Source organism: Ambystoma mexicanum, chromosome 11 (genome assembly GCF_040938575.1).
Source record: "Ambystoma mexicanum isolate Mex_15411 chromosome 11, UKY_AmexF1_1, whole genome shotgun sequence".
Taxonomy (NCBI): domain Eukaryota; kingdom Metazoa; phylum Chordata; class Amphibia; order Caudata; family Ambystomatidae; genus Ambystoma; species Ambystoma mexicanum.
Window position 1 is genome coordinate 123,250,541 of NC_090934.1, and position 24,625 is coordinate 123,275,165.

The following is a 24,625-nucleotide window of genomic DNA, read 5'->3' on the forward strand; positions in this document are numbered from 1 at the left end:
TTTATGACTGCACACCGTAAAAACTCAAGCACACCTTGGATCCAGCCTGTGTAATCTCTCCTCCTCTTTCCCCGGATGGGGAGGAGGCTAAAATGCGGGTAAGGTTATCTTTTGTGTGATGTGGAATTCTGAGACCACCTTTGGGAGAAAATGCGGCTTTACTTGGAGAACTACCTTATCTTTGAGAAAGATTGTATGTGGAGGTTTGCAAGATAAAGATTGTAATTCGCTCACTCTTCTGGCAGAAGTTAAAGCCACCAGAAAGACTAATTTAAGAGTGAAAAACCTTAATGAACAGGAATGAAGGGGTTTGAATGGAGTACCCATTAGAAATTTCAAGACTATGTTTAGGTCCCACATTGGAACTTGAAAAGGAGTTGGGGGAAAAACATTAGTTAACACTTTCAGAACCACTATGGGCAATTTGAAGTATGAAGGCTCCTCCGCAGTGTGCTTGAAGATTGACAGTGCTGCGAGGTAGCCCTTGATTGTGCCAACTTGAAAACCTGAATTTGCCAAATATAGCAAAAAAGATAACACCATCGTTGTACTACATGAAAAGGGTTCAATAGTCTTTTCTCTACACCAGCTGCAAAATTTGTTCCAACGGCAGCAGCATAAAGATTTTGTTGCTGGCCTTCTGGCTGAAAGCAACATCTCCATTACGTCATCCGGGAGATCCCAATCCTTGTATCTCAGCTTTTCAGAAACCACCAGGCGTGAAGGTTGAGGGTCCTGATATCCAGATGGAGAACCCGACCTCCCTTCTGCGAGAGATGTTCTTGATGATGTTCAAGAATGCTTCTCGTTCCTCCCCTTCTGGGAGACAGCCAGCCGCTGATGAAGCACACTCTGAAAGGGTTTGGCTGCATCTCGCTAGCGTGCATGTGGCATTGATAGACTTAAGTGCCATACTGCATGCCACAAATACTTTTCTTGACACAACATCAAATCTTTTGTCATCTCTGTCTTGTGGTATAGTGGGATATGCCGACTTACTACTTGACGGCGTCGCTGCCTGCACTACTAAACTCTCTTGGATTTGGGTGCTTGCTTAGATATCCAGGGTCTGAAGCGGACACTACTTATTTACTGCAGGGATAACTTCAGGTGTCTCCCAATTTATGGATATTTCCCTCTGCAATGCAGCATGTAAAGGGAATATAGGGTCCTCTTGGGGCCCTTTATCTAAGATATCAGTAAGATCATCTTGCTGGAAAGAGGGTGCAGGTGTAATCCACCCCATAAATTGGATAATTCTAGCCATAAGGGCTCTGTAATGTCATGTTCTCCAGGTTCTGGTCTAGCAAATTCTGCTTCTGGAGAGGTATCTATGCCACTAGCATCTTGTAAAGACGCTTGTAGATATTTCAATCTATTTTCTTCTGAAATGAGTTCCTCTGGAATGGGTACTCTTGTTCTTTGTAACACAAAAGGTCGCTCATTGTCAGAGTCCTTCCATTCCTCATATATAGAGGATAAAGCTCTGAAATAATCAGATCTTGGATAAGAGGTAAAACCCATTTCGAGAGAAGAAGGAGCCAAATTGGTGGTTACTGCTTGTGAAAACGACGTGGTTGTTGACATAGACATTGTAGGTCTCGACAAAACTGCAAAAGGCGTCGAAAATGTTGAAAAGGGCCTTGATTTATTTGAGAGGATCGTATTCCTACACAGTGTCATCGAAGTTGTTGATGCCACTCTCGACCCCTTGGTCGGAACCTTCGACACCTCTGGTGCCCGTGGTGTAGTTGAGGTTTGAGGCCTCGTGGACGTATCCTTCATTGGGGTGGACGACGGCGTTGATGACACAGATTTGTGCGTCGAAGGTACCTTCAACGATGGCGTCGATGATGCAGCCTTATCGATGATATTTTACCTTTACTCAAGGTAAAACATCGAGGCTCTCGAGGATTTTTGCTCGCTGGGTTCAACGACTTGCTGTGTTTTTGTTTTTTGGGTCTTTCACCAAGGGTATCTAGGCATCTCCGAAGGGGTCAAGGATGCTTTCTCGAAGACCCTAAGCATCTTTTTACGAAATTCTTCCCACTTAGCCGAGAGAGCTGTGTTTAGTGGGGCAGGTGACCCTTTCTGGAAAATTTAAGGAAGATGAAGAGGGAGATATATGACGCCTTTACTTAGAGTGTCTCGATCTCGAAGAGTGATGGGAACCACTTCGAGATCTCGATCGGGAATGATTCTTTTGACAGTGAGGAGACGAATGTCTCGACTCAGCCGAGGACCATTTTGAAGGGGTAGAAGATTTAACAGCCTTACCTCTTTCTAACTTCCCCGTACGCTCCTTCAAGGCTTTCGCTATCGCTGTCATTGACATGCAGTCCTCAAATTCCGAACACTGGTGCTCTGATCCCAGGCACCACCAACAGATCCTCTGAGTATCAGTTAGTGACAATTCTTTCCACAATCTCGGCATTTTTTGAAGAAGGATCGTGCCGTCAATGGATCGGGCGAAGATGCCATCGTAGAAATTTTAGATTTTCGAAGATTTCGAAGATTTTTTCGAAGAATAGTTGTACAACCGAACGTTGCATCTCCGAGGCTCACGAAGCGCGAGACTATTTATACCTATGGTGACGTCGGTGCCGATACGGAGGCATTCGAGTGACACTGACTTCGAGGGACGTCGACTCACAGCGCCCCCTACTGTAAAAAAAAAATTCCGAGGCCAGCAAGCTGGAAGTGGATTTATCAAAGAAAAGGAATACGTGGGAGGACACAATCCATTAGAAAAATAATTACAGGTCAACCTGCCGAATTCAATTGGTTTTCCACCAGCATGTATTTTTATGTTGGTGGAAAACCAATGGATTCCTACAGAATCCGTCCTGACTTTTAAACCCTAATAAAAGCAGGTATATTCCAAAAGAAACAATTGTAGATGGCACCCACAATCATTAATTCTGGGAGGGATTCACACTTTTCCAGGCTCGTAGTTAAAAAGTGAAGTTCAAAGGCGATATTTGCCAGTGTTTTTATCTTTACTTTACCAGTACTTGGTGTAATGATTTAAAATTTCATGGAATGGTCCTTTTGCAAAAAACTGAAAACAGGAGTTCCCTCTATGCAATTTAGGATTCAAAACAAAATGACTCCCTTACTCTTTTTCATCAACACGTTTCTACAATGAGATATAGTTGTCAGGTTGGTTTTTCATGTGACTTTTTAAAGTAATCTGTATAAAATTGAGTATTATTTTAGATATTCAAAACAAAACGACATCACGCATTTCTAACAACTTGAGTCGGAAGATGCATTGCCAATTATCCAAATTTCAGACTAGGCTCAATTTCTGGCTTTACCACTTAACCAAATTGTGTCATCCTGGTCAAATCATTTCTTAACACTAGTCCTCATTACGAGTGTGCCGGTCCGGTTTAACAAAGGTGGCGGTAAGCTACCGGCACTGTTGTTACCGGACCGGCACACTCCGAGGTCTGCGAGCGGTGCCTTTCCGCTCGCCAGGTCTGACCTGGCGAACGGAACGGCACCCGCTCGCAGACCTTGACGGATGCACCAGCGCCATTTATGAAAGGTGCCAGTGCCTCCGTCCTTCCCATTCCCATTGAGTCCAATGTGACTTGAATGGGGAGTAATATTTTCCGGCGCTCGGCAATAGGGAATTACCGGGAACGCTGGGGCTGTCATGCCCCGGTAGGTCCCCATTGCCGGGCGCCAGAAAAAAATTACTCTTAATGAGGCCCACTGTCTCTTGCCAAAATGAGGTGCCCCTAGAAGTGATTAGGTTCACATTATGAGCTATTACAAAAAAGTCTCACTCATGGTTTAATAGATGGCCAGCGCATGCGTCAGGACCTGCCTAGAGCACACACACACACATCTTTCTTTGAAAATATCAGGCCACATTCATTGAACAAAATTGTGAAATTCAATAGCAAATCAAAGTAAGCACATCAAACAGAAAGACATCATGGACAATTGTCTATTATAACCAGGATGTAAACAGTATGTACCAGACAATGATGTACAAGGGCATGGCAGGGGAGCAAGGGCCCCGCCTCCCTGCCAAGCTTCACCATGTACAATACAAGAAAACCGGAAACCCCTCAACCTGAACGGTCTGCCGCCTGATCCCATTCCCCCATCCTGGCTCTCCCTCATGCATGCTGGCACTCCCTTGTGCTTTAAACCCAATTAAAATGTTCTGTAAAAATAAATGTGGTGTGTGTGCTTCAAAATGTTATATTGTAAGAAACAAAATGTCCTATTCCTTGCTTCAGTATTCTGGACTGGAGTGCAGGGAGGGGGGGCATTTCTTTAACAACAAGATGGCGTACCGCAAACCCCTCCTGCAGCGCTTGCTGGGAGTAGCCATAGTGATCAGGATGGCATTGTTGAGCGCACACCATCTGAGATGGAACAAGGAGGTGGGTTTTGAGCGTAGGTGGAAGAGGAGGTAAATTGGAATGGTGGTCTGAGGGAGCTGATGGGAGGTGACTGTGGCGTGAAATGTGAAGAAGAAGTGATATAATATAAAGGGGAGAGCAGATGTCAAGGGAAGATAAGTAGAGTGATGTTGCAACACTCTTTCCCTTGTTTCGTTTTTGCTATGTACTGTTTGTTATAAATTGATGCAAATGTATTTTCTGGATCTGGGAAATATGGATTAATGCCAGTACTTTATTTAGGGCATGTTAAACCCACACCCAATTGAAGGTGGGCTCCCCTGATCACAAACCTGGCCCACCCAGATACAAATTCTTGGTGTGCACTGAGGAATGCTTAAAAAAAGCCTATTGACACATACACCATCAATGCAGTTTACAGGGAACAGAAAGGGGAGAGACTTCTGATGTCCTAATTCTTCATAGACACATATTTAGTAAAATAACCTCTCATTGGCTTATATGGCAGAAAACACATACAATAACAATAGCCGCTGAATCATGCCACAAGCATGCTACCTATGCCAACCTATCAAAGTGGTGTTCATTTTTAAATGTTTACTGATTCTAAGTAAGTTACTGTATTTCTGGGTTCAGTGTTTGCAGGAGTATTGTATTTTTGTTTTGTTGTAATGAGCTGAGTACCTCTTGTGTAGATTTTGGGCCTCTGGAACTCTGTGATTTGCAACATCCTTGCACCCCCTCTTCATTGCATTCTGTATCCTTTTGCAAATTCGAATCCTGGTGTGTTTTTCTATGCACCCCTTTTTGCATTGTATTCTGTGTCCTTTGCAAATTGGAATCCTGGTGTACTTTGAAACATCTTTGTACCCATGTTTGCATTATATTCTGTGTCCTTTTGCAAATTCGAATCATGGTATCTTTTGCAACATCTTTGCACCCCTTTTTGTATTGCATTCTGTGTCCTTTTGCAAATTCGAATCCTGGTGTGCTTTGTAACTTCTTTGCACCTATCTGCAGTATTACATTATTCCCAGTGCATCTGCTCTCGCTTGACTTGGCTACTAGGCTGCCTGGTGAGTGTATGCTCAGACTGTGGTGTGCAGCTCGTCCTCTTTTTTCCAACTAGTCTCTGCTGCCCCCATGGCACTTACCATCTGCCCTATCTCCTCGAACTGCTACACTATCACCTATCCTCCCTCTCTCACGAAGTCTGGAAGAACAAAGCTTATAGAAGACATCCTAACCAATAACACTGGCCTTCCTATCGCAGACATCTGTGTCAGAGCAGCTTCTAGATAGATCTTCACTGATATCCTCTTTTCTGTCCACTCTCCAGATCTAGGGACTCCTCATCTCATCTCTTATCTATCTCAACTCACATCGTCACCCATTAATGGTGACACTAAATTGGAAACCCTCTTGGTGGGCTTTGTATCATCCAGGTGATACGATATGATATGATATATGACATTTTTTAACACGCCTGTACACAAGTGTTTCAATGTGTATCATTAATGTCTATCACACTGGCACTATCTTGGTACCAGCTGTCCCTCATTAACTTCCTTCTTACACTCCCTCTGCCCCCCCCTCCGACTGGTGTACCACGCCCCTGTACCTCTCCTTTGAAAACCTAAAAAGGTGGAGACCTCTTGTATCTAGCCACACTCAATACTCATTCTGCCATCAAACACTCTTCTGATATCTGCCTCCTCCTTGAAGACTTTGACCACAATATCCTTGCTCTTACCGAGACGTGGATCAATGCCAGCTCAGTCACTGCTTTTGACTCCCTTATCCCTGATGGCTATAAGATAATCTTGAAGCCTCGCCCTAACCGTGCTGGCAGTGGGGTGGCTCTGATATTCCATGAGTGGGTCCCTTCCTCCCTCATACCCACCCAGCCTTACTCTTCCTTCAAGTCTGCAAGCTAGTCGTCTCTCCCACTTCCTCTCTGACTATTTCCACTATCTACAGACCACCTGGCTCTACCACCCTGTTCCTCTCTGAATGGGCCGATTTCTCCTCCTCTCTGTTTACCACCACCTCCAAACTCCTTCTCATGGGCAATTTCAACATCCACCTTGTCTCGTCTAACATGGCATTCATTCTCTTACGTGGCCTCTACACCTCGCTGTCCCTCTCTATTCTTCCTTCTGGTCCTACCCACTTGGCTGAACTCACTGTTGATGCCTCCATCCACACTGATCTTTCACTGTCCTAGCATTTGATCGCCTTTCTCTACTGGTCAGACCACTCTCTCTCCTCACCTGGGTCCTCTTGGCCCTCTAACCGCACCTCACCCAGCCCTGCAACCTGGTTCACAAACATCCGTCTGTTGAAACGAGGATCAGCTGCTGCCTTCGCATCTACCTTCACCCCCCCCTCCCCACTACAGACTCTATCTCTGACTCTGCTCTCAGCAACATCCATCTTGCCATTACCATGACCCTTGACGTTCTTGCCCCAGTCACGAGGATTCTCCTGAAACATGCCTCCAAGTGTAATTCCGAACTTGCAGCTCTGAAACAGAGCTGTGTGACGGAAGTGGCAGACCTCAGGCTCACCCTCTGACGAACTGGCCTGTCGCATGCTACAAAGACAATACAAACTCTCCGTCCATGCCAAAAACTTCAGAGCGTGTCTGACATCCAGACAGTGCAAGACTCTCTGAGCCTCGTTCTTGGGGTCAGCGAAGAATGTAGGTAGGACTATTTCCTTGTTTAGATGGAACACAGAGGGTACCTTAGGTAGAAATGGCGGGTGAGTCCACAGTACCACCTTATCCCTGTGGAAAGTGGTATACGTTTCTGAAGCCACCAGAGCCTGAATCTCGCTACTCTGCAAGCAGAGGTGAGACATACTAGTAGATCTGTATTGATGGTAACCAGCCTGATGTCCGCGGACACCATTGGCTCGAAGGGTTTGTGCGCCAAGGCATCCAACACCACATTAAGGTCCCACATCAGGTGTGGCTTCTTGATGGGCGGGTAAAGCCTGGACCTGCAGACCAGATATTTCTTGACTATCGGGTTGGAAGAGGAGAAAAGCTGCTCCTCTGAATTTCTGTAGGCCCCCATGGCTGCGAGATAGGTGCAACATGTGTCCACCTGTACTCCTGAGTGGGCAAGGTGTGCCGAGAAAGAGAGCACATCGTCCAGTGTGCACGTCAGGGGGTTTATCCCCTTAGAATCGGCCCAGTGACAGAACCTGCTCCATTTACTCCTGTATTGGCTCCAAGTGGCCGTGCTCCTAGCACCCTGGAAGATCTCCAAGTTAGCCTGAGAGAGGTTCAGGTGCCTGAGGGTGATCTGATCAGGATCCACGCTGCGAGTGCTAGCTTCTGAGGAGCGGGGTGGAGCACCCTGCCCCCCTGCTGGGACAGGAGAGGTGCTGGGCCCAGCAGATGGTGAATGGGTGGCCGGTCTGAGAGGCTGAGCAATTCGGAGAACCACGGTCTTGCCGTCCACCAAAGCACTATCACTATGATGCTGAGGTGACAAGCTTCCTTTATCTTGCGGAGTACCCTGGGGATCAGGGGAGTGGGCGGAAAAGAATTGCGGAGGCTATCATGCCCCCCCATTGAATCTGCATGGCGTTGCCTAGAGAGCCGGGGCCTAGTCCCTGCCCATACGCGAACTTATGGCACTTCCTGTTCCTTCAGGAGGCTGGCCCATGTGTTGAAGACCACCTGCAGAACCTGGTTGTTCAATTGTCCGCTCCCAGCCTGCTGAGTCTGTCCGCTTCCAAGTTGGCCTCCCCCGGGAGGTGGACGGCCCTGAGGTAGATGTTGTTTTCCAGGGCCCATTCCCACATGCTGACCGTTAGGTTGCACAGCGGAGGGGACCTGGTACCCCCCCTGCTTGTTGACATAGTACATGCTGGTGGATTTGTCGGTCTGGATCAGGACAGTCCTGCCCCTGATGAGCAGAAAGATGGGCCCTGAGGGCTAGCCAAATGGCTCTGAACTCCAGCCAGTTGATATGCGACTCCTGCTCCTGGCGGGTCCAGACCCCATGGACGCTGTGGCTGTCCATAGTGGCTCTCCAGCCCTATAAGGAGGAGTCTATTGTAATAGTGACCTGTGAAGTCGGCTGTCGGAATGGCCTGCCCGTCTGCAGATTGCAGTCCTGGGGCCACCACGTGAGGTCCGAGTGGAAAAAAGTCAGTATGCCAACCAGCTCAGCTTGGGAGCCCTTCCCCTGATTCCATGAGGCTGCGAAGTGCAGCTGCACTCTCCTCATTCGGAGCCTTGTGTGTGGCAAGGCCAAGAGGACCGCTGCCATGATACCAAGTAAGTGCTGGTACCACCAAGCCAAAGTCACTGGTCTGGTAAGAAAGTGCAAAGTGGCCCTCTTGAAGGCCGTAATTTTGGCCTCCGAGGGAAATACCTTCTCAAAGCTCGTATCCCAGATGAAGCCCAGGAAGGTGAGGCTCTGTGTTGGCTGCAGCTGAGACTTCTTGAGGTTGATGGTAAACCCCAGGTCGTGGAGTGTACTCATCAGCATGGAGGAAGTGTGGACAACCCCTTCCGGGGATCTCGCCCTGAGGAGCCAATCGTCCAGGTACGGGTAGACATGAGGATGGCTGCCACTGCATTCATAAGTCTGGTGAACACCATGGGGGCTGAGTTGAGGCCAAAGGGTAACATCTTGTACTGGAAATGACAGCCCATGATCCTGAAGAGTAGGAAGGAGCGATGGGGCTGCCGAATCAGGACGTGTAGGTAGGCGTGCTTCAGATCCAGGGAGCACAACCAATCTCCCTTGTCTAGTGTCTCTCCAATGAGTGCTGGCACAACCATCTTCAATTTTTGAAGAGGAAGGGAGAGGTTGAGGGTGGAGAGGTCCAACACAACTCTCAGGCCAGCCTGGTTATTTTTTTGTATGGTGAAAATTTTGGAATAGAAGCCTAAACCTCTCTGGGAGGCTGGTACTTCTTCCACTGCCTGGCTCTCGACGAGCGACCGGATCTCTGCCAACAAAGTTACCGTCCCAATCTGTGGTAGCAGAGGGGAGGCAGGAGGAGAGGGAGGTATAGGTAGGCGGTAACCCGTGGACACTACTGATAGGATGCAAGGGTCTGCAAAATTCTGGTGGCAAAAATGCACGTGTGAGGCTAGTTTGCTCCCCACTGGAGACCCGTGGACCCGGAGGGATGCATCATGCCTTTTTGCTCTCTGAGGCTGCTCCTGAGGAGGGGGACTGGAAGAAGCCCTTGCCCGCCCCCCTTTTTGTTGCTTGCGCCGGTGCTGACTCGGCGAGCAGCCAGGTTGTCTCAAACTCCGTTCCTGGAATCCCCGGAACCCACCAAACGAACCTCCCTTATCAGAGCGTTGATGCGTCTGGGCGTAGGCCTTGGGCGTAGCTTTCGTAAGAATAGATAGATGCGTTTGGGAGCTGTTCTTCTTATCCAATTCCTCGTCAGTGGTAGAGTGGAAGAGGTCACTACCTTCGAAAGGAAGGTCCAATATGTGATCCTGGACTTCAGGGTTGAACTTTGAAACTCGAAGCCAGGCCATCCTTCTCATGTCAGTGGCGATACAGATGGCCCGCCAAGAGGTATATCAGTCACTGTGGACTCCATGATGTCTTGCACTACCAGTTTGGCTTCTCCTAGAGCCGCCTTAAAGCATACCTGGCTCTGCGCCGGGAGTTCCGGAAGTAAGTCTGATATTTCCCATCACAACGCTGCTGCAAGCATGGCATCCGCGTTGGCTTGACGCAGGTGCAGGGAGGAGTTGGAATACAGCTTTTTCCCGTACGCCTCAAGATCTTCTCCTCCTTGCCTAGCAGGGTTGAGGACGAGGTGGCCGATGACGACTGAGGCTTAGAGTAGAGTGACGCCGCAGCGATCACCGTCGAGTGCGGCTGGGGGTGTGTTGAAAGCAAGAGTGTATCCGCTTCCATCTGTCTATACTTGGCATTGAGGTGCCGATTGACAGGCTGGGCCGAGTGTGGCATGAGCCAACCCTTCTTGGCAGGAGCGACGACATCCTTTTGCATCAGGACACCCGTCTTGGTAGGGGGTCTTAGGGAGGGGACTTCTGCCAAGACCCCCTCCTCGGGCTACTCTACCTCGGGATGAGGAAGGCCCAGATATTCTGCCAAACCTGCAAGCCTGTCGTGAAAGGCCTTCGCTGACAACAGCGTGTCAGGGTCCTGTCTTCGTCTGTGAACTGCGGTGTGGAGACCGGAGCCAGAGGCTGGCTCGGACCCAGCTGCACTGGGGGCGGATTCGGAGGAGCCGGCAGCAGGGGCTGCACTGGGGCCTGTGGTGCTGGAGCCATGGGAGAAATGACTATAGGCACTGGTGGAGTGACCGGAAGCAGCAAGTCCCTGACTGCATCCCTTAGGATGGCACCCATCTGGGAGGTTCGCATCAGCCTCAAAAACCTTTCGAAGAATTTGTCCTCGGAGGCTCAAGAGGAGGCAGGGGATACTGACTGAGCGGCTGGGAGCTGCTGGGGCCGGAGCACACTCAGTCTGGGATGCAGAGGGAACCTGCCCAGCGCTACTGATGGAAACACTGTAGGCCACATACCTGGTTGACACTAGTCCCACCTTGAAACTCGTTCACCCATCAGCTCTGTTCCAATCAGCATAGTTATGACTGGTATCAATATCAATACCCAGATATGTATAGCTATATATATAGCTTATAGGACCTTGGGGGAATGTAAACTTTAATCCATTAACCACCTTACCAAAGAATAGCATAACTTTCATCATATCCCTGTTAATGACCAAGTTTTTAGTCAGTGTATCTCCAATAATTCATTGGTGGATTTCACCAGTCCAGAAAAAGTGTGGTCAAATAATACGAATCCTGCCTAAGACAAGTGGATAGATCCACAAGATATAGGTTAAATAGCAGGTGTCCAAACACATCCCTGTTTAACTCTGTTACTGGTCAGTACAGCAACTGAAATTGCACCACTGCTATTCAGTCTGATCTGGGCACTAGTTTCTTTATGAAACAGTTTCAGAAAAGACAATATATGGCTCGGGCATCTGTATTCAGCTAGCTTCTCCCAAAGTTATTCTGTGTCGACAGAGTCAAAAGCAGCTCTAAAATCGACAATGGCATATATCACAGGCAACTCCTTATGTAAATCCCTTTCCCGTCAACATATCTAGCAGTGTAAGAATGTGAGTGGTTGCCAAGTTTGCATTTTAAATGTATAATGTTGTTACTATGCTGATACATCGGTTATTGTGTTTCGTGCAAAAGGTTTTGAAAAAAAGAACCACGTAGGGACCAGTTATCCTGAAGAGCACTGGGATTGACAGATTCAATAATCAACACCATCTGACCTGGAGTATATCCTTCCACAGGGGCTTCCTGGACATACCAGTGTTTCATAAGCTCCAGGCCAGCCTTGGGATTTTTAAAAAAGACTTACATGAATTTGCACATGAATCTGAGCCCAAGCCCATAAACGACTACATTGTGCTAAGGACTTGTGGGATTACACTCCTATCCTTTGAGCTTCAGATTTAGAGGGCCCACAAGAGGATGGCAAAACTGGAGTTCAAAGGGACTGAACCCTGCTCAGTTCTGTGGCACCCCTCTGTAGGCCAACAACAGACATGGCAAGAGACTATACCACTTTCTCCTCAGGTGCTCTTCCAAGACACTTAGCATGCCTTTCAGGGTCAGCATCCTGTTGCTTTGTTACATGAGGACTACTTATGAACCATATGTCCCCCCTCCTGAGAATGGCTTCTATACCCTGGGAGATAGGTACACTTGCACGACAGAATGGCACAAGACCTACTAGGACCATGACTGTATATTTACTGTTTTTAACAATTGTTATTTTCCCAGTTCCCTTCCCATTTAACCTTGTGGTGGGTTGAAACAAAGTTCGGTTTTATAAAGAGCCTTACAAATGCTCAATAAAATAAAATAAAATAAAAATAGGTATTGGCATCCTCAAGTTTGGCAACGAAGCAGCTTCCTGGGCATTGTCGTAAGCCACTGTTGTGACGATAATAAGGTATGACAGCTAATACACATCAGCCCTGCCAGGGCTGAAGCACTGCTCAAAAAGCTGACACTAAGATGACAGCCAAATGCTGTGGCTGCATAATTATGTAACCCCACTAGCACCATGTCATAACCAGACATGGCTTATCTTTACAGTGTAATTTGTCACCAGGATGACTTAGGTACACGGTTATTATGTTTTGAAGCAGAGTTGCGGCGGATTAAAAGGCCACGCCTGTCTGAGGATTTCGACCATCCATATGGTGGGTGTGCGCTCACCAGGGCTTTTTTTATAATTTGAAATGAAATTGAATGATGGTAGAACAATTTTTGGAAAATGTGTGGGGCTAACCCGCACACATTTTGGGGAGGGCCAAACCTTCCCCCGTTCCATGGCCAGCCTAATTAACTAGCAACGGTTCCATGGTCCTTTTGTTGAGCTATGTAGGGTGGCAGCATGTGCATACTAATCTGATATTAATTAAACATGCCCACATGGGACCTGGCTGCAGAGGCTACCAAAGGAGACAGGAAACCCCAGCACCCTTTCATATGCACTGTGTCAACCTGATGCCAGCTCGAACCCCCAGTATTGATTGACAGTGAAATGTCATGTCTGGGAATGCATGTTTATAGTAGTCATCCCTGGAGGGTGACCCCATTCAGAAGGTACGAGTATGAGTCTGGTCTCACTGCAGCATCAAGGGAGACCTGCCGCTTTAATCAGGCATTACAGAGAGCTCCATTAACCAGAGGGACCCTTTGATCCACAATAGACAGGAAGATGGGTGGGACTTAGCATTGCATTTGTTCACCCCTTTACCTTTTCTGTAGCAGAGCACTCCGGTTATGATCTCATGCCTACAGAAGTATGTTGGTGAGGACCCAGGATTGGTTAATTAAGGTAGGCTTAGCATACACCAATCCCCGTGGCCCATTTGGCTTTAAGAGGGCTGAACACCTCTTTTGGCAGATCATATGAAGGCTTCACCAGAAGCAGAAGAAAGAATGCATAATTGGACCCTGGTTGAAGGTACAGTCTGCCTTACATCTTCCGTCAGTGAAGAAAGCCCAGGACCTCTAAGAGGGAAGCAAGATCCCTCCCCTAAACATCTCCCAGGGAACAAAGGGAGATACCGAATCCAGTGGTCCCTCTAGCAGCTTTAGAACCGATACCCAGCCAACATACAGAGTGCCCTGCTAGGCTCTGCAGCAAGCTTCCTACATGGGAAGTGCAGAGAGTCTCTGAACCAAACCAAAGACAAGGCAGCTGCCTGCAACACTCTCCTCAGATTTGGGCCATCTGCCCTAAAGAACGACACAAGCCCAGTGAGGAAGCTAGGAATAGTGCAACGATAAGCATCTGCAGACGTCTGCCTTAAAGGGCATTTTAGAGCCAGTCAAGCCCCTAGAGCTGTAACCGACTGCACTGCTTCTCGACGATGCCTGACTCTGAGCCGCCGTGTAGGCCAGCCTGCAGCAGTCCGTCCATCTTCGCTCGCCGAACTGCCTGCAGTTGTCTCCCGTTGTGGGGTGCATTTGAAGGCCCCAAACAGAAGTCTCTTTCACATGAATAGCAAGATTTTAAACACTGAAACAAAAACGGCCTGGCCTTTGTTTTGGTTTTTCAAGTAAAATTAAATAGCCATGTGGAAAGGGGCCTACCTGTCATTACCAATGGACAAGCTGCATTTTAATTTACAAAAGAAGGAGGAATCAAAGATGCATGCAACATGGAAAACAGGATTTTTAAACATTGAAAACAAAAACGGCCTGCACATATGTGCAAATAAAAACGTTTTTCAAAGTAAAAGTGAAAATAAATATCACTGTACACAGGAAACAAAACATGATGTGTGGGTTGATCAAAAGCAATGTATATTATGTTTCACCCACAAAACTCCAATGACATTTGAAGAGCCACTTTGTCTTCATGGAAAATGTCATCCCAAGGCAGACCCTTTTGCTGGCTGTGGGCAAAACTTCACAAATGAAAACTTCCACTCTCTGCCTAGATGTCACATCTCCCATCTAATGACCAACCGCAATAAAAATGTCCTGCTACAGGCGTCTAAATTCAGGGTTCTGCAGACCTTCTGGCTCTGAAAGCATGGACTTCAAGAAAAGTCACCATTGGCTGGAGCACGACTAATGTGTGAAAATGGGGGCAAAGAGAAAGCTTCCAACACAAAGGAGACAAATAAAGGCACAGGCTGGCCCAGGGAAAACAAATGGCCTGAAGGCAGGAGGCAGGACCATTTGTCCCACATGAAGATTCACAATTTATTTAAAATGATTATCATCATTTAGGCCTTTTTCTCAGCCATCATAAAGCAGATGGCTTTCCTCTATGTACCATTTTTAATGTAATTTCCTGGCGATTTTGAGGATATAAAATGTATCTATCTGTGACTCCAGGAACTGTAATGGCCAGTTAAACTAGGTTTCTGGCTGATCTGAACATGTTCCAAATATGAGAGTTGGAGAGCGGGTGGACAATGAAATTAGGGATATGCTTAATAACGTACATATTCATAACTGTTGTGCTTTTAATGGAAATAGCAGAAAGGTGCCACATGGCCATGCTATATGATACAGATTTGGTGGTCGGTTTATCTAATTCCCCATGATTAGCTGAAACAACAAATATGTTTAGTTTGGCAGTTGCTAGTAAAATTATAAAGTTGTGATACATAACTAGTTTTAGCCAAAACGTTGAAAGGAGAACAACGAATGATGAAAAATGGGAATTGACATATGTTGCTCCAGACCCCTAAATCAATCCCGACTTGGAGGCTGGGTTTGGGTGGAGAGAGAAGGGTAATTGTCCAATCCTAGGGGCAGGGATTATTGCAGGGTACTTCCCCAAAATTGTAAAATTGGTGGTGTCATCGCTGCTATATAAAGGAGACTGCACTAGGACAGAGAGACAGAAAAAAGTAGACACACAGGGACAGACAGAGAGGAGAAACAGACCATCAGGAACCCCTCAAAGCTGACTGGGTCCGCTGGTGGAGAGTGGGAGGCCATCTTTGAGAGTGGAGTAACCAGACCCCTGCCCTATCTTGCTAGAGTGTCCTAAGATGCAGCAGTCTTTCCTGAACCTTAAACAGAGGTTTGCTATGTAAGTAGAAATGAGCCCTGCGAAACCAAAAGGTGGGGGAGTTTGCTTGTCTTGAATCCTTTCCCTTTATAGTGGGTGGGGGTCGGGGGGCTGTGTAGATCATTGGCCTATGTAAACAAAAATATTAATTTAAGTAACTCCCCATTTGGCAGAACACTATGGGGTGAATTTTGTAAAAATTCTAAATGAATAAAGCTCACTTCCCAGTGTGCGCTGAAAACTATAGTCTATAATTTAATTGGCTAATCCTTGTTGTCTGGCTGACCCTGACTTCTTTAAGGAAGAGCAGTGTCTTTGTTCTTATATCAGTCCAACCTTGTTTTCCAGCTTCCCCGATACATGCCTTTCACCATAAGAGGGGTCTGAAATCCGAAATTCCCCAAAGTATTTCAATTTTTCTGTCTGACTTCCCAACTTAGATCAAAGCAGGGGGTGGGGGGTTGAAAAACAAAGCGATAAATCACCCAGTGTTTATTTTAAACCAAAAGTGTGGGCGAAATTATAATCGCCATGTATTTTTACCAGTCTTGAAATCATACTGCTACCCTTTTAAGTCTGCAGGAAATCAAAATCGCACATTACTTAAGTGCCTTTGTTACTGATCAGTGTAATTATTTTGTGAAGTGAAATTTGCAGAAAGTAAGTATTGTGATTGTATTCTTTTTAAGTCACGTTTGTGATGTTTTTATGCTGAGACAAGTTGATTGTGTTGTGCCACGGATAAAGTGGTGTTGACATTCTCGTGCTAATTTCTATTACTTTTAATTTAAATAAATATCAAGATATTTCCTGTACACCGGCCTGGTTCTTGGCTCATTGTTAGCTCAGGGGAGAGGGATCCGAGGGGCATGATTATGTGTCTGAGATAGTGCTAAAGAAAAGACTCTGTTAAACTGTTTGTGTCACCACTTGAGTGCGGAGAGAAGGAACTTCCGTGTTGAGGGTGGCTTCTCAATAAATCGTTACACCATCTTGAACTCTGTCGCAGAAGTTGCAAAGCGCCCTGAAACTGACTCGACCTTGTCAAGTACAAAGAACTCCTACAGAACAAGGTACATTGTGGTTCTGTCCCCCTGGTCCTTCTCTGAAGGCCCAAAGTGAAATTGTATGACCCATTGCTCCCGTTGTGTTGAAAACAAGTATCCTTGAACTATTGTGATTAATTGCTATACCGACTACCCTCCTGTCAGTATCCAGAGTGCATCCATTCTCCTTCTTTGATATTGTCTGTCCTCTACATTCCGGCACAGGTTGGGTTGTATTTCGTAGTGTGCCAGAACTGTGTGTTGTGATAATAATACAGTAGATATTTTTACACAACCATGACTATACAGTCCCTTTTATTGGGTAATAATTGTATTTTTGCTGTGTTGCAACTAACCAATGATCCACAACCTTTCAGAGATAAGCCTGCCATTCCGTCCCCTGGCGAACTGGAAGTGTGGGGTTGACTGATGGTTGACTTTGTGTTCCAGCAGCTTTCAGGAATGTACATGTGATGTTTGAACTTGTCCTGCTGCCACTGCAGGGCAGTTGCTGGAGATGTTAGGGGACTGGTCAAACCATAGGCACATGATCACACATGTTTTTGACATATAGCATTTAGAAAGTGGGCTCTGGTTAGCAGAACTCCCTTTCACAGACAGAATTACCAGCCTTATTTTTTAATAAAAATCAAAAAAGCTCAGGCTTTCCTGCCCCTGCCAGATGATATTTTGTCCGAGGGACATCCTCACTTTAAAATAAATGTAACCCCAGCAACACAAAAAAGACACACCTCCCTACTATACACAGCCCCTCAATCTCAAACATTTTCAGCACCACTGCCGGTGATGCACCAACAAGCTTCTGCCGGTAAACAAGTATGTCGCCAAAATGTAGGATACGTGCCGACTATGAACCTTGCTGTATGGCGCAAACGTGCTGTATATTAAGGGCAGCTTGAGAATTGTGCCAATAGAGTTTGCACTAAGGTCAACCAATCCGCACAAGCAACACAGAGCACACAAGCAGCAAGCAGTGCTGCTTAGAATATACATTCTTAAATATGTGTAAACCACCCAACTTTTCGAGAAGATACTATCAATAAATAATGTCACAGCAGTCAAACAATCATAGCAAGGTTACAATACTACTTAACTTATGCCAGTCGAGCATGGAAGGGAGAACATGAAGAACTAACTCTGGCAGCTTTATGTTCTGCGATGGTGTCCGGTTGGCTGTTGAGGAGCCATCACCAGGACTTTCATGTTGGGTTTCGGTACTGTTCTCCATTTGGTTATCTGTTACAAGCAAAGTATTTCTTGTTCAAAATATTTTAATACATTTCAAGGGCCTCATTACGAGTTTGCCATCTGGAAATAAGGGTGCCGGTAGCAACATACCGACACCCTTTCCGGACCCCCAAACTAAGAGTTTGCCAGTAGGCACACAGAACTCTTGCCCGTTTCTGCTGCCTGACCTCCCAGTGCCGCCGCAATATTATGGCAGGTAGCGGAAACGTTAAGTCCCCATTCCCGGGGAGTCCCATAGGACTCCGCGGGAATGGGGTCATTGAAGCACCGGCACTGTTGATAAAGGTGCCAGTGCTTCATTGAAAGCACTGCCGGTAGGGGTCTGAACTCCCGGCAGGTTAGGCCTGCTTGGAGTTCCGTGCCCCTACCAGCAAACTCTTAGTTTGGCTGTCCAGAAAGCGTGCCAGTATTTTCCTACCGGCACCCTTATTTCCGGACCACCAAACTCGTAATGAAGGCCAATTCTTTGAAGCTAGTTGAAATAATGTAAAGTTTTAATGCATATTGGGAAGCCTCCGGTCACAACCTAGAATAACATCATGGCATATCATAATATAGCATATATAGAATAATAAATACAGGTAAATGCCCTGAAAGAACGAAATAGTGAATCGTCATAAATTCAGTGGAATGAATACACATTTTGGAGGGTCATGTGGAATATAATGTACTTCATTTCAAACAAAAAAATATTGTGAAATGGCGTTTTAACATGGTGGCAAAATGGCGCTATAACTGCCCGAGTGAGGGTCGCTTGAAACTATTGCTTAAATTAGATACAAACGAAACGGACTTTTAATTGTTTTTTCTCATTTTCTTTACAGGTCCAAAAAAAGATTAATTTCAGATGTGACCTATGCGGCATTTAATGGGCCTCTATTTAAGCCCCTCTGGTCCTTATGGAGAGGAGAGCAGGACCATGTTCCCTGCCACCTAAGTCAACGCTTGCTGGCTTGGTCCCTGACCCCTCACCAGACATGTACAGACTTGCTCTCCTAACCTGTCCCTGTCAGCCGGCACCTTCACTGTGAAACTGACTCTCCCAATCGTCCAGCTGTAAACGGACCACAGCTCTGGGAAGTTACTATGCAGTTTGGACTGCTCGTGGTGGTGGTTATCTTGAGCTTGATGGATTTGGCAGGAAGCAACAAGGCAGTGACGGGGAGGAGGCAAAAAAGACGTACGTATATGGCAAATCGTCTCTCTTATCTAGACAGACGTGGATTGTAACATAGCTTCCTGATTAGTTTGAGAATTAGAAGCATGCACAATGTCACAGATTGAGCGAGCAGGAAAGGAAAACATGGGGTAGGATTTGAATTATATGTTATGCTATTAAAATCACTTGCTTTCACATTCTGGACATAATCCACACATAAATCAAATGCACTTTACAAGTCACAGCACTTGACAAGAAAGTATACGTGTATCTTAAAACAGCTCCACGTATAAGTGGCTCGTTATATCAGTAATGAATGTGGTCTTTGTACCACAACATTATATTTGTGCCATGTTGCGACCAACATACTTTATCTACATAAATGTTATTGTCACTACAAATTGTAAAAAGGTATGAACGTCTCGTACAGTTGATAAACAGGTAGACAGAAGAGCATGATATGTGGGCTAACTGGTGGCATCGTGCAGCCACTGGACCATCCACTGACTGTGACACAAATGTGATATTGCACTATGTACTACTGTATCCATAGATTTGGCAGCTGTCATAAAAGGGGCTCAGATTTGATTTATTTTAACACCAGTTTATAAAGAACATATTTACCGAAGGGCCAATAGGTTTTCAAATGAGACAAAATGCACCGGAACGGAATTCTCCAAGCACGAAGAGCTAGGAAGGGCTCTTTCTCCTGCTCTCGACCCCACGGTCCTTTCCCTCACCTCTTGCCACCGCTCTACCACTGCCTTAATAACACCCTTTGTATTCTTTCACATGGTAAATCATGTGTGGCCTCTCCAAATGTTTGGAACTACAACACTCTTGATTTTTCACCCCTGACTATGCTGGTTTGGGCTGATGGGAATTGAAGTCCAAAACCTCTGGAAGGCCACATATTGAGTAATAATCTAGTGTCTTTTTTTTACCCATACTTCCCCTTTCTGCCATCTTCTTGCAAACCGTAGCTTATTCCCCATCTCCCCAGGCACCCTATCAGGCTGTAATTTCCACATCAGCACTATGAAGTAGGGTGTTTGGGTGTACCCCTATCCACCTGTAACAGGTTGCTTGAATTCCCCTCGTGTGGCAAGTCTACTGCTGCTGTAACCCAGCTGCTTTTAGAACACTACTGCTACTACATAATAACCTCATCATCTATCGTCCTCTTCACAGCCCACCTGAGATAGAACCCAGTTGTCTTAAACTCTCTGTTAGAAAACTTACCTCAGGAAGTCCCATCTTTTTCGAGGTTGGGAATATGAAGACCACTTCCACCTACATAGCTGCCTCTTCTTTTGGCTGCTTTCTCTAGGACAGCTAGTTGTTCACAAGCATATTTTATTTTTATTGTATTGCTTATAGAACAAACCTAGCTCAAGATTTGGGCTTGACATTTTATACTGTAGTACAGTACTGTTGGTGGAATGAGAGGAGGCTTTTTATTCGTCCTGCAGGTATTGTTGAAAGAGCTACGTTTTGGTCGAATTTGCAGATCTATGTCAATACTGCAAATCTTTTACTGTGAATTACCAAAACGTCAAATTTCACCCCCCCTTCTCCCCATATATATGCATGGGTAGACTCCTGCAATCCCTCCCACCCTCTTCCACATGTATTATTTACTTTACCACACCCCCTACATATATGTGGGGTGAAATTGGGGTATCTAAATTAGATATTTTTGCATTCAAAGTAAATGTGTGCACAGTGATGGGTGTATACCCAATTTGCAGGCACCTATAATCAGGCAGGCTGCAGCATGGAGTGCTGCTTAGAGGAGGTCCAGGTGTACGTTTGGAAGGCCAGTAAGGAGGGATTTTTCCCCACGAAGGTGTGTGATCAAGAGGGTTTGGACCATCATGCAGAGTTCGTTCGGGGGAATGAGGGGTTGGATTTTGTCGAGTGTGTGAATCTGTAGCCTTGCGGTTTGTGCCCTTTTGGCTATGTGATTTTGGAAGGAAAGACTACTGTCAACAGTGAAGCTAGGGATTTAACTGAGTTTAATAGCTAAGGGTCGAATCGTTCTGGGCACATGTCATCCACCCATTGTTGCATGAGTTGTTGTTTGGTGGGGAGACCAATGAGGACACATGTGGTCTTGGCCCGGTACAGTATGAGGTAAGCATTTGACATACATGCTTGAATAGTAGCCAGGTATTCGCGATGGCACGAGATTTCTAGTGGGCTACTGATCTTAAGGTACAGTTGATTGTCATCAGTGTACTGATGGGTGGCTATGTTGGGGTCATTTAGGAGAGTTCCAAAGGGTTCCATCTATAAATTGAAGATGGCTGGGGGGAGAATGGGAACTTGGTGGACCCCACACATGACTGGCAGTCGGTTGGGTCTGAATAAGCCCATCTATACGATCTGGTGTCTCCCCGATAAGTAGGATGCAAACCAATTTAGGGCAGTTCCAGAGAAGCCCATCGTGTCAGCGAGGAGGGAGAGGACTATTTGGTGATCAACTGTGTTAAAGTCAGCTGAAATGTCTAACAGGAGAAGGAGACACGAGTCCCCAGTGTCAGTGATTCTGAGTGCATCGTCCACCACTTGGATGGTTGCAGTCTCAGTGCTAATTTTGGCAATTAGTTGTCCCCGGGGACTGTTCTATTTACTCTACTACACAACCTGGTCAGAATGTCCCTGAAACTCTCCACATTGTAAGACGCTCACTGCTTCCCGTTAAATATGATTTCTTATCTACTGTATGTTCTTTTGTGATCAAAAGAGCACTGTTCCTCCCTGTATATAAATAAGTAAAGAAATAAAGAAATGCATTGTTGGGTTGCATTTTGTTAATGAAGGTGTTCATTCGGTTGCATTTCTCTTGTGAAGTCGAGCCATGCTTGACTACTTTGAATAATGTTTTGCTTCTATTAGGGGCTGCTTCAACGATGGAGGTGCAGAAAACTGACTAAGTCTTGGAGATCACGTCTCTGCGTTGGATATGTATGGATTGTCGGGATGAGGGATCCTCTAAGCTGCAGTCCTTTTTCCACTGTTTTATAACGGATCTGATAAAGTGTTTGTTTTCGGAGAGCTTGGGCATGTACTAGGGTGCAGACGCTTTGACTTCGTTTCGAATAGACTTTCGAGGCACATGAACATCCACTAGTTCTTTGGCAAAGTGGTTTAATGTATACAGAAGGGCTGAGGCATTTCTTGTGGTGGGGAATGTTGTGAACATTGCCCCTGGTGTGTCTAGTGTGACGGGAAACTATTGGAGGAGCATCGATCAATCACAGGGAATTTAGCCTGAATTTGTGAAGCAGCCTTGTATGTGATATGAGAATTGTGGCGTGGTCAGACCAGTCGAGGAGAAGGGGGTTTGAGCATGAGAGGATCAAGCATAAGGTGAAGAGGAGGTCAAGTATGTGACCTATGGTCTGTTTAAGGTCCATGGAGTCGGCTCAGAGAGAATAGGAAGTCACATAGGTGTTTTGCTGGTTGGGATATAGGGATGTTGAAAACTCAGAGAAGGATATTATAAGATTAGGGAATTGTTGTGAAGAGAGAAAGTTAGAAAGGCCAGTAATGAAGTCACCACTCCATTCAGTTGGCCTGTAAATAAGGTGGAATGTTATTGAGTCATTGCCTGAGATGGAGAACTGGCATGACAGGGATTCGAAGGAGCTGTGTATGGGGGTTGGGATTATCATGGAGGGTCAGTCGATCTTATAGGTGACTGCCACACCACCTCCAGTTTTCCCTGTGCGGTCAGCAATTTGGATACTGTAGCCGTGGGGTAGGAGGACATCAAAGATGTAGGAGGAGGAGGGTGTAAACTATGTTTCAGTAATGAAAAGGGCATCAATATCATTGTTGGAGGATGGCGATATCGGCGGCGCATGCGACTCCTGAGCGGGCATTACCTATCATAACCAGCAGACACGAAAAGAAGGTGCATATTGCAGGGGCCTATGGAGGATATTGACAAGGATTGCCAAGGTACCTGTCCATGGCTGCTCAGGGCGTTTGGCTGTGCAATCCCTGGAGAGGATAGGAATAGGTTGTGGTGAGAGTATCCACATGGTGATATCTACCCAGTGTTTGCCCTTTACTAGCCTTAACAGGCCAAACAGGTGTTGGCCTTTTCTTTGACTGCCCTTCACTTCAGAAGCCCGGGTGAGAGACACCCTGTTTAGTAACAGGCAAGCCTAAACGTACCGGTGGGGTTTAGATCACGTTACCTAGCTAACTTGAACCAGCTCATCAAATGCAAAAGAAAGGAGGCTAGAAGGCTGCTTAATAAGAGAAAAAAGAACAGCAAAACCAGAAAGGTTATGGACAGGTGGGTGTGGCTTACACCATGTGACCTAGATCCACTTGCACCAGCTCAGAAACTGCAAAACAAAAGATGCTGTAAGGGTGCTTAAATGGGTAGGGGGAAGAGTGGCAAATCCAAAAGGCACCAAAAGAATATCAGTGATTGACAGGTGGGTGTGGCTTAGATCAGGTGATGTAGATCCACTTGCACCAGCTCACCAACTGCGCATACGAGTGCTGATTATGGTAGGTTCTCCCCAACTAGCCTGAGAAACTTGCAATTCTGTTTCAGGTGGTGAGGCGAAAGGGACAGAATTCAATGCCATGAAACACCAGTCGTGGCCCACTGGAATGAGATGCTCTACTCCAGCGATTGCTTCCAAATGCATCGCTCCAAGTTTGTAGTTTTGGCAGATGTCTGAATGGCTAGGAGGCTGTGGTTGGTTGCAGAAGCAACTGTCTGTTTCTGTGTAACTAAGTATGTGGAAATTGTGCAGTAGCAGTGCTTCCAACCAGATGGTTGGGAGTACCGAGGGCCAGTAAAATGCCCTGTTGCATGAAGTAAAGACATCAGAAGCCTGCATTGTGGGAGAGCAAGCAACCCTGAAAACCATTGGGAGTGTAAATACTAAAATGCTAGACTCAATGGATCCTGATTGTGATCCTAGCATGCAGACAGACACGTGAGTGCATGGGTGACAGCTTCTCACATTTTTGGTTAGGCTCAGGCAGTTACGTGAAATCATCAAAACGTGAAGCCTAGCAGAATTGATGTCATGTGAATTTTGACCCCATTGAGTTCATGATAGTGGCACCAATGAATAAACTGCAGTACATTAATTAATATGAAATTTAGTAAGCCGGATAACATGTACTGTAAGAAAGATGCACCATATATGTGTGTATATGTAAATATGTTAAGGTAACAACATACAAAGATATTATCAATACATTTAAACAATTATTACATTTAAATAATGTATCAAATACATTAAAATCAAATATCATGGTAACCTTAACTGACCCTGTTTTTGTTTTGTAATATTTAGCTTGGGATGTAACACACTTTACAGTGAATGTGATGTAATTTGGTTTATAAATATTTGTTTGTGTTTGATTAAAAAAAAGTGACATTATTTTGATTGATTTATGTTTATGTGTATTATAGCTGGGCTGCTTTTGTTACTATTTACATTTTGCATTAATTTTTGTAATTATGTTTTAGTAGAAATTGGATGTATGTATTTGTGTTTATGTAAATGACTATAACAATTAAAATTTTAATACATATTTAGATTGTATAAGTTGTGTATATATTGATGTTATTTGTTGAAATTCATGTTCCAAATCGTTTTCATTATATTGTTATAGGTTTTTGTTT

General features: G+C 45.6%; 1 protein-coding gene across 1 annotated transcript in view; it reads left to right on the top strand.

Moving 5' to 3' along the window:
* RSPO1 (R-spondin 1) overlaps positions 1-24,625 on the top strand; it is an 829,344-nt gene that overhangs the window by 532,474 nt on the left and 272,245 nt on the right. The window contains exon 3 of the mRNA XM_069622650.1: positions 18,623-18,978. Within this exon, the coding sequence (XP_069478751.1) occupies positions 18,885-18,978 (94 nt within the window). The 5' untranslated portion in view covers positions 18,623-18,884. The remainder of the gene's footprint in view (positions 1-18,622; positions 18,979-24,625) is intronic.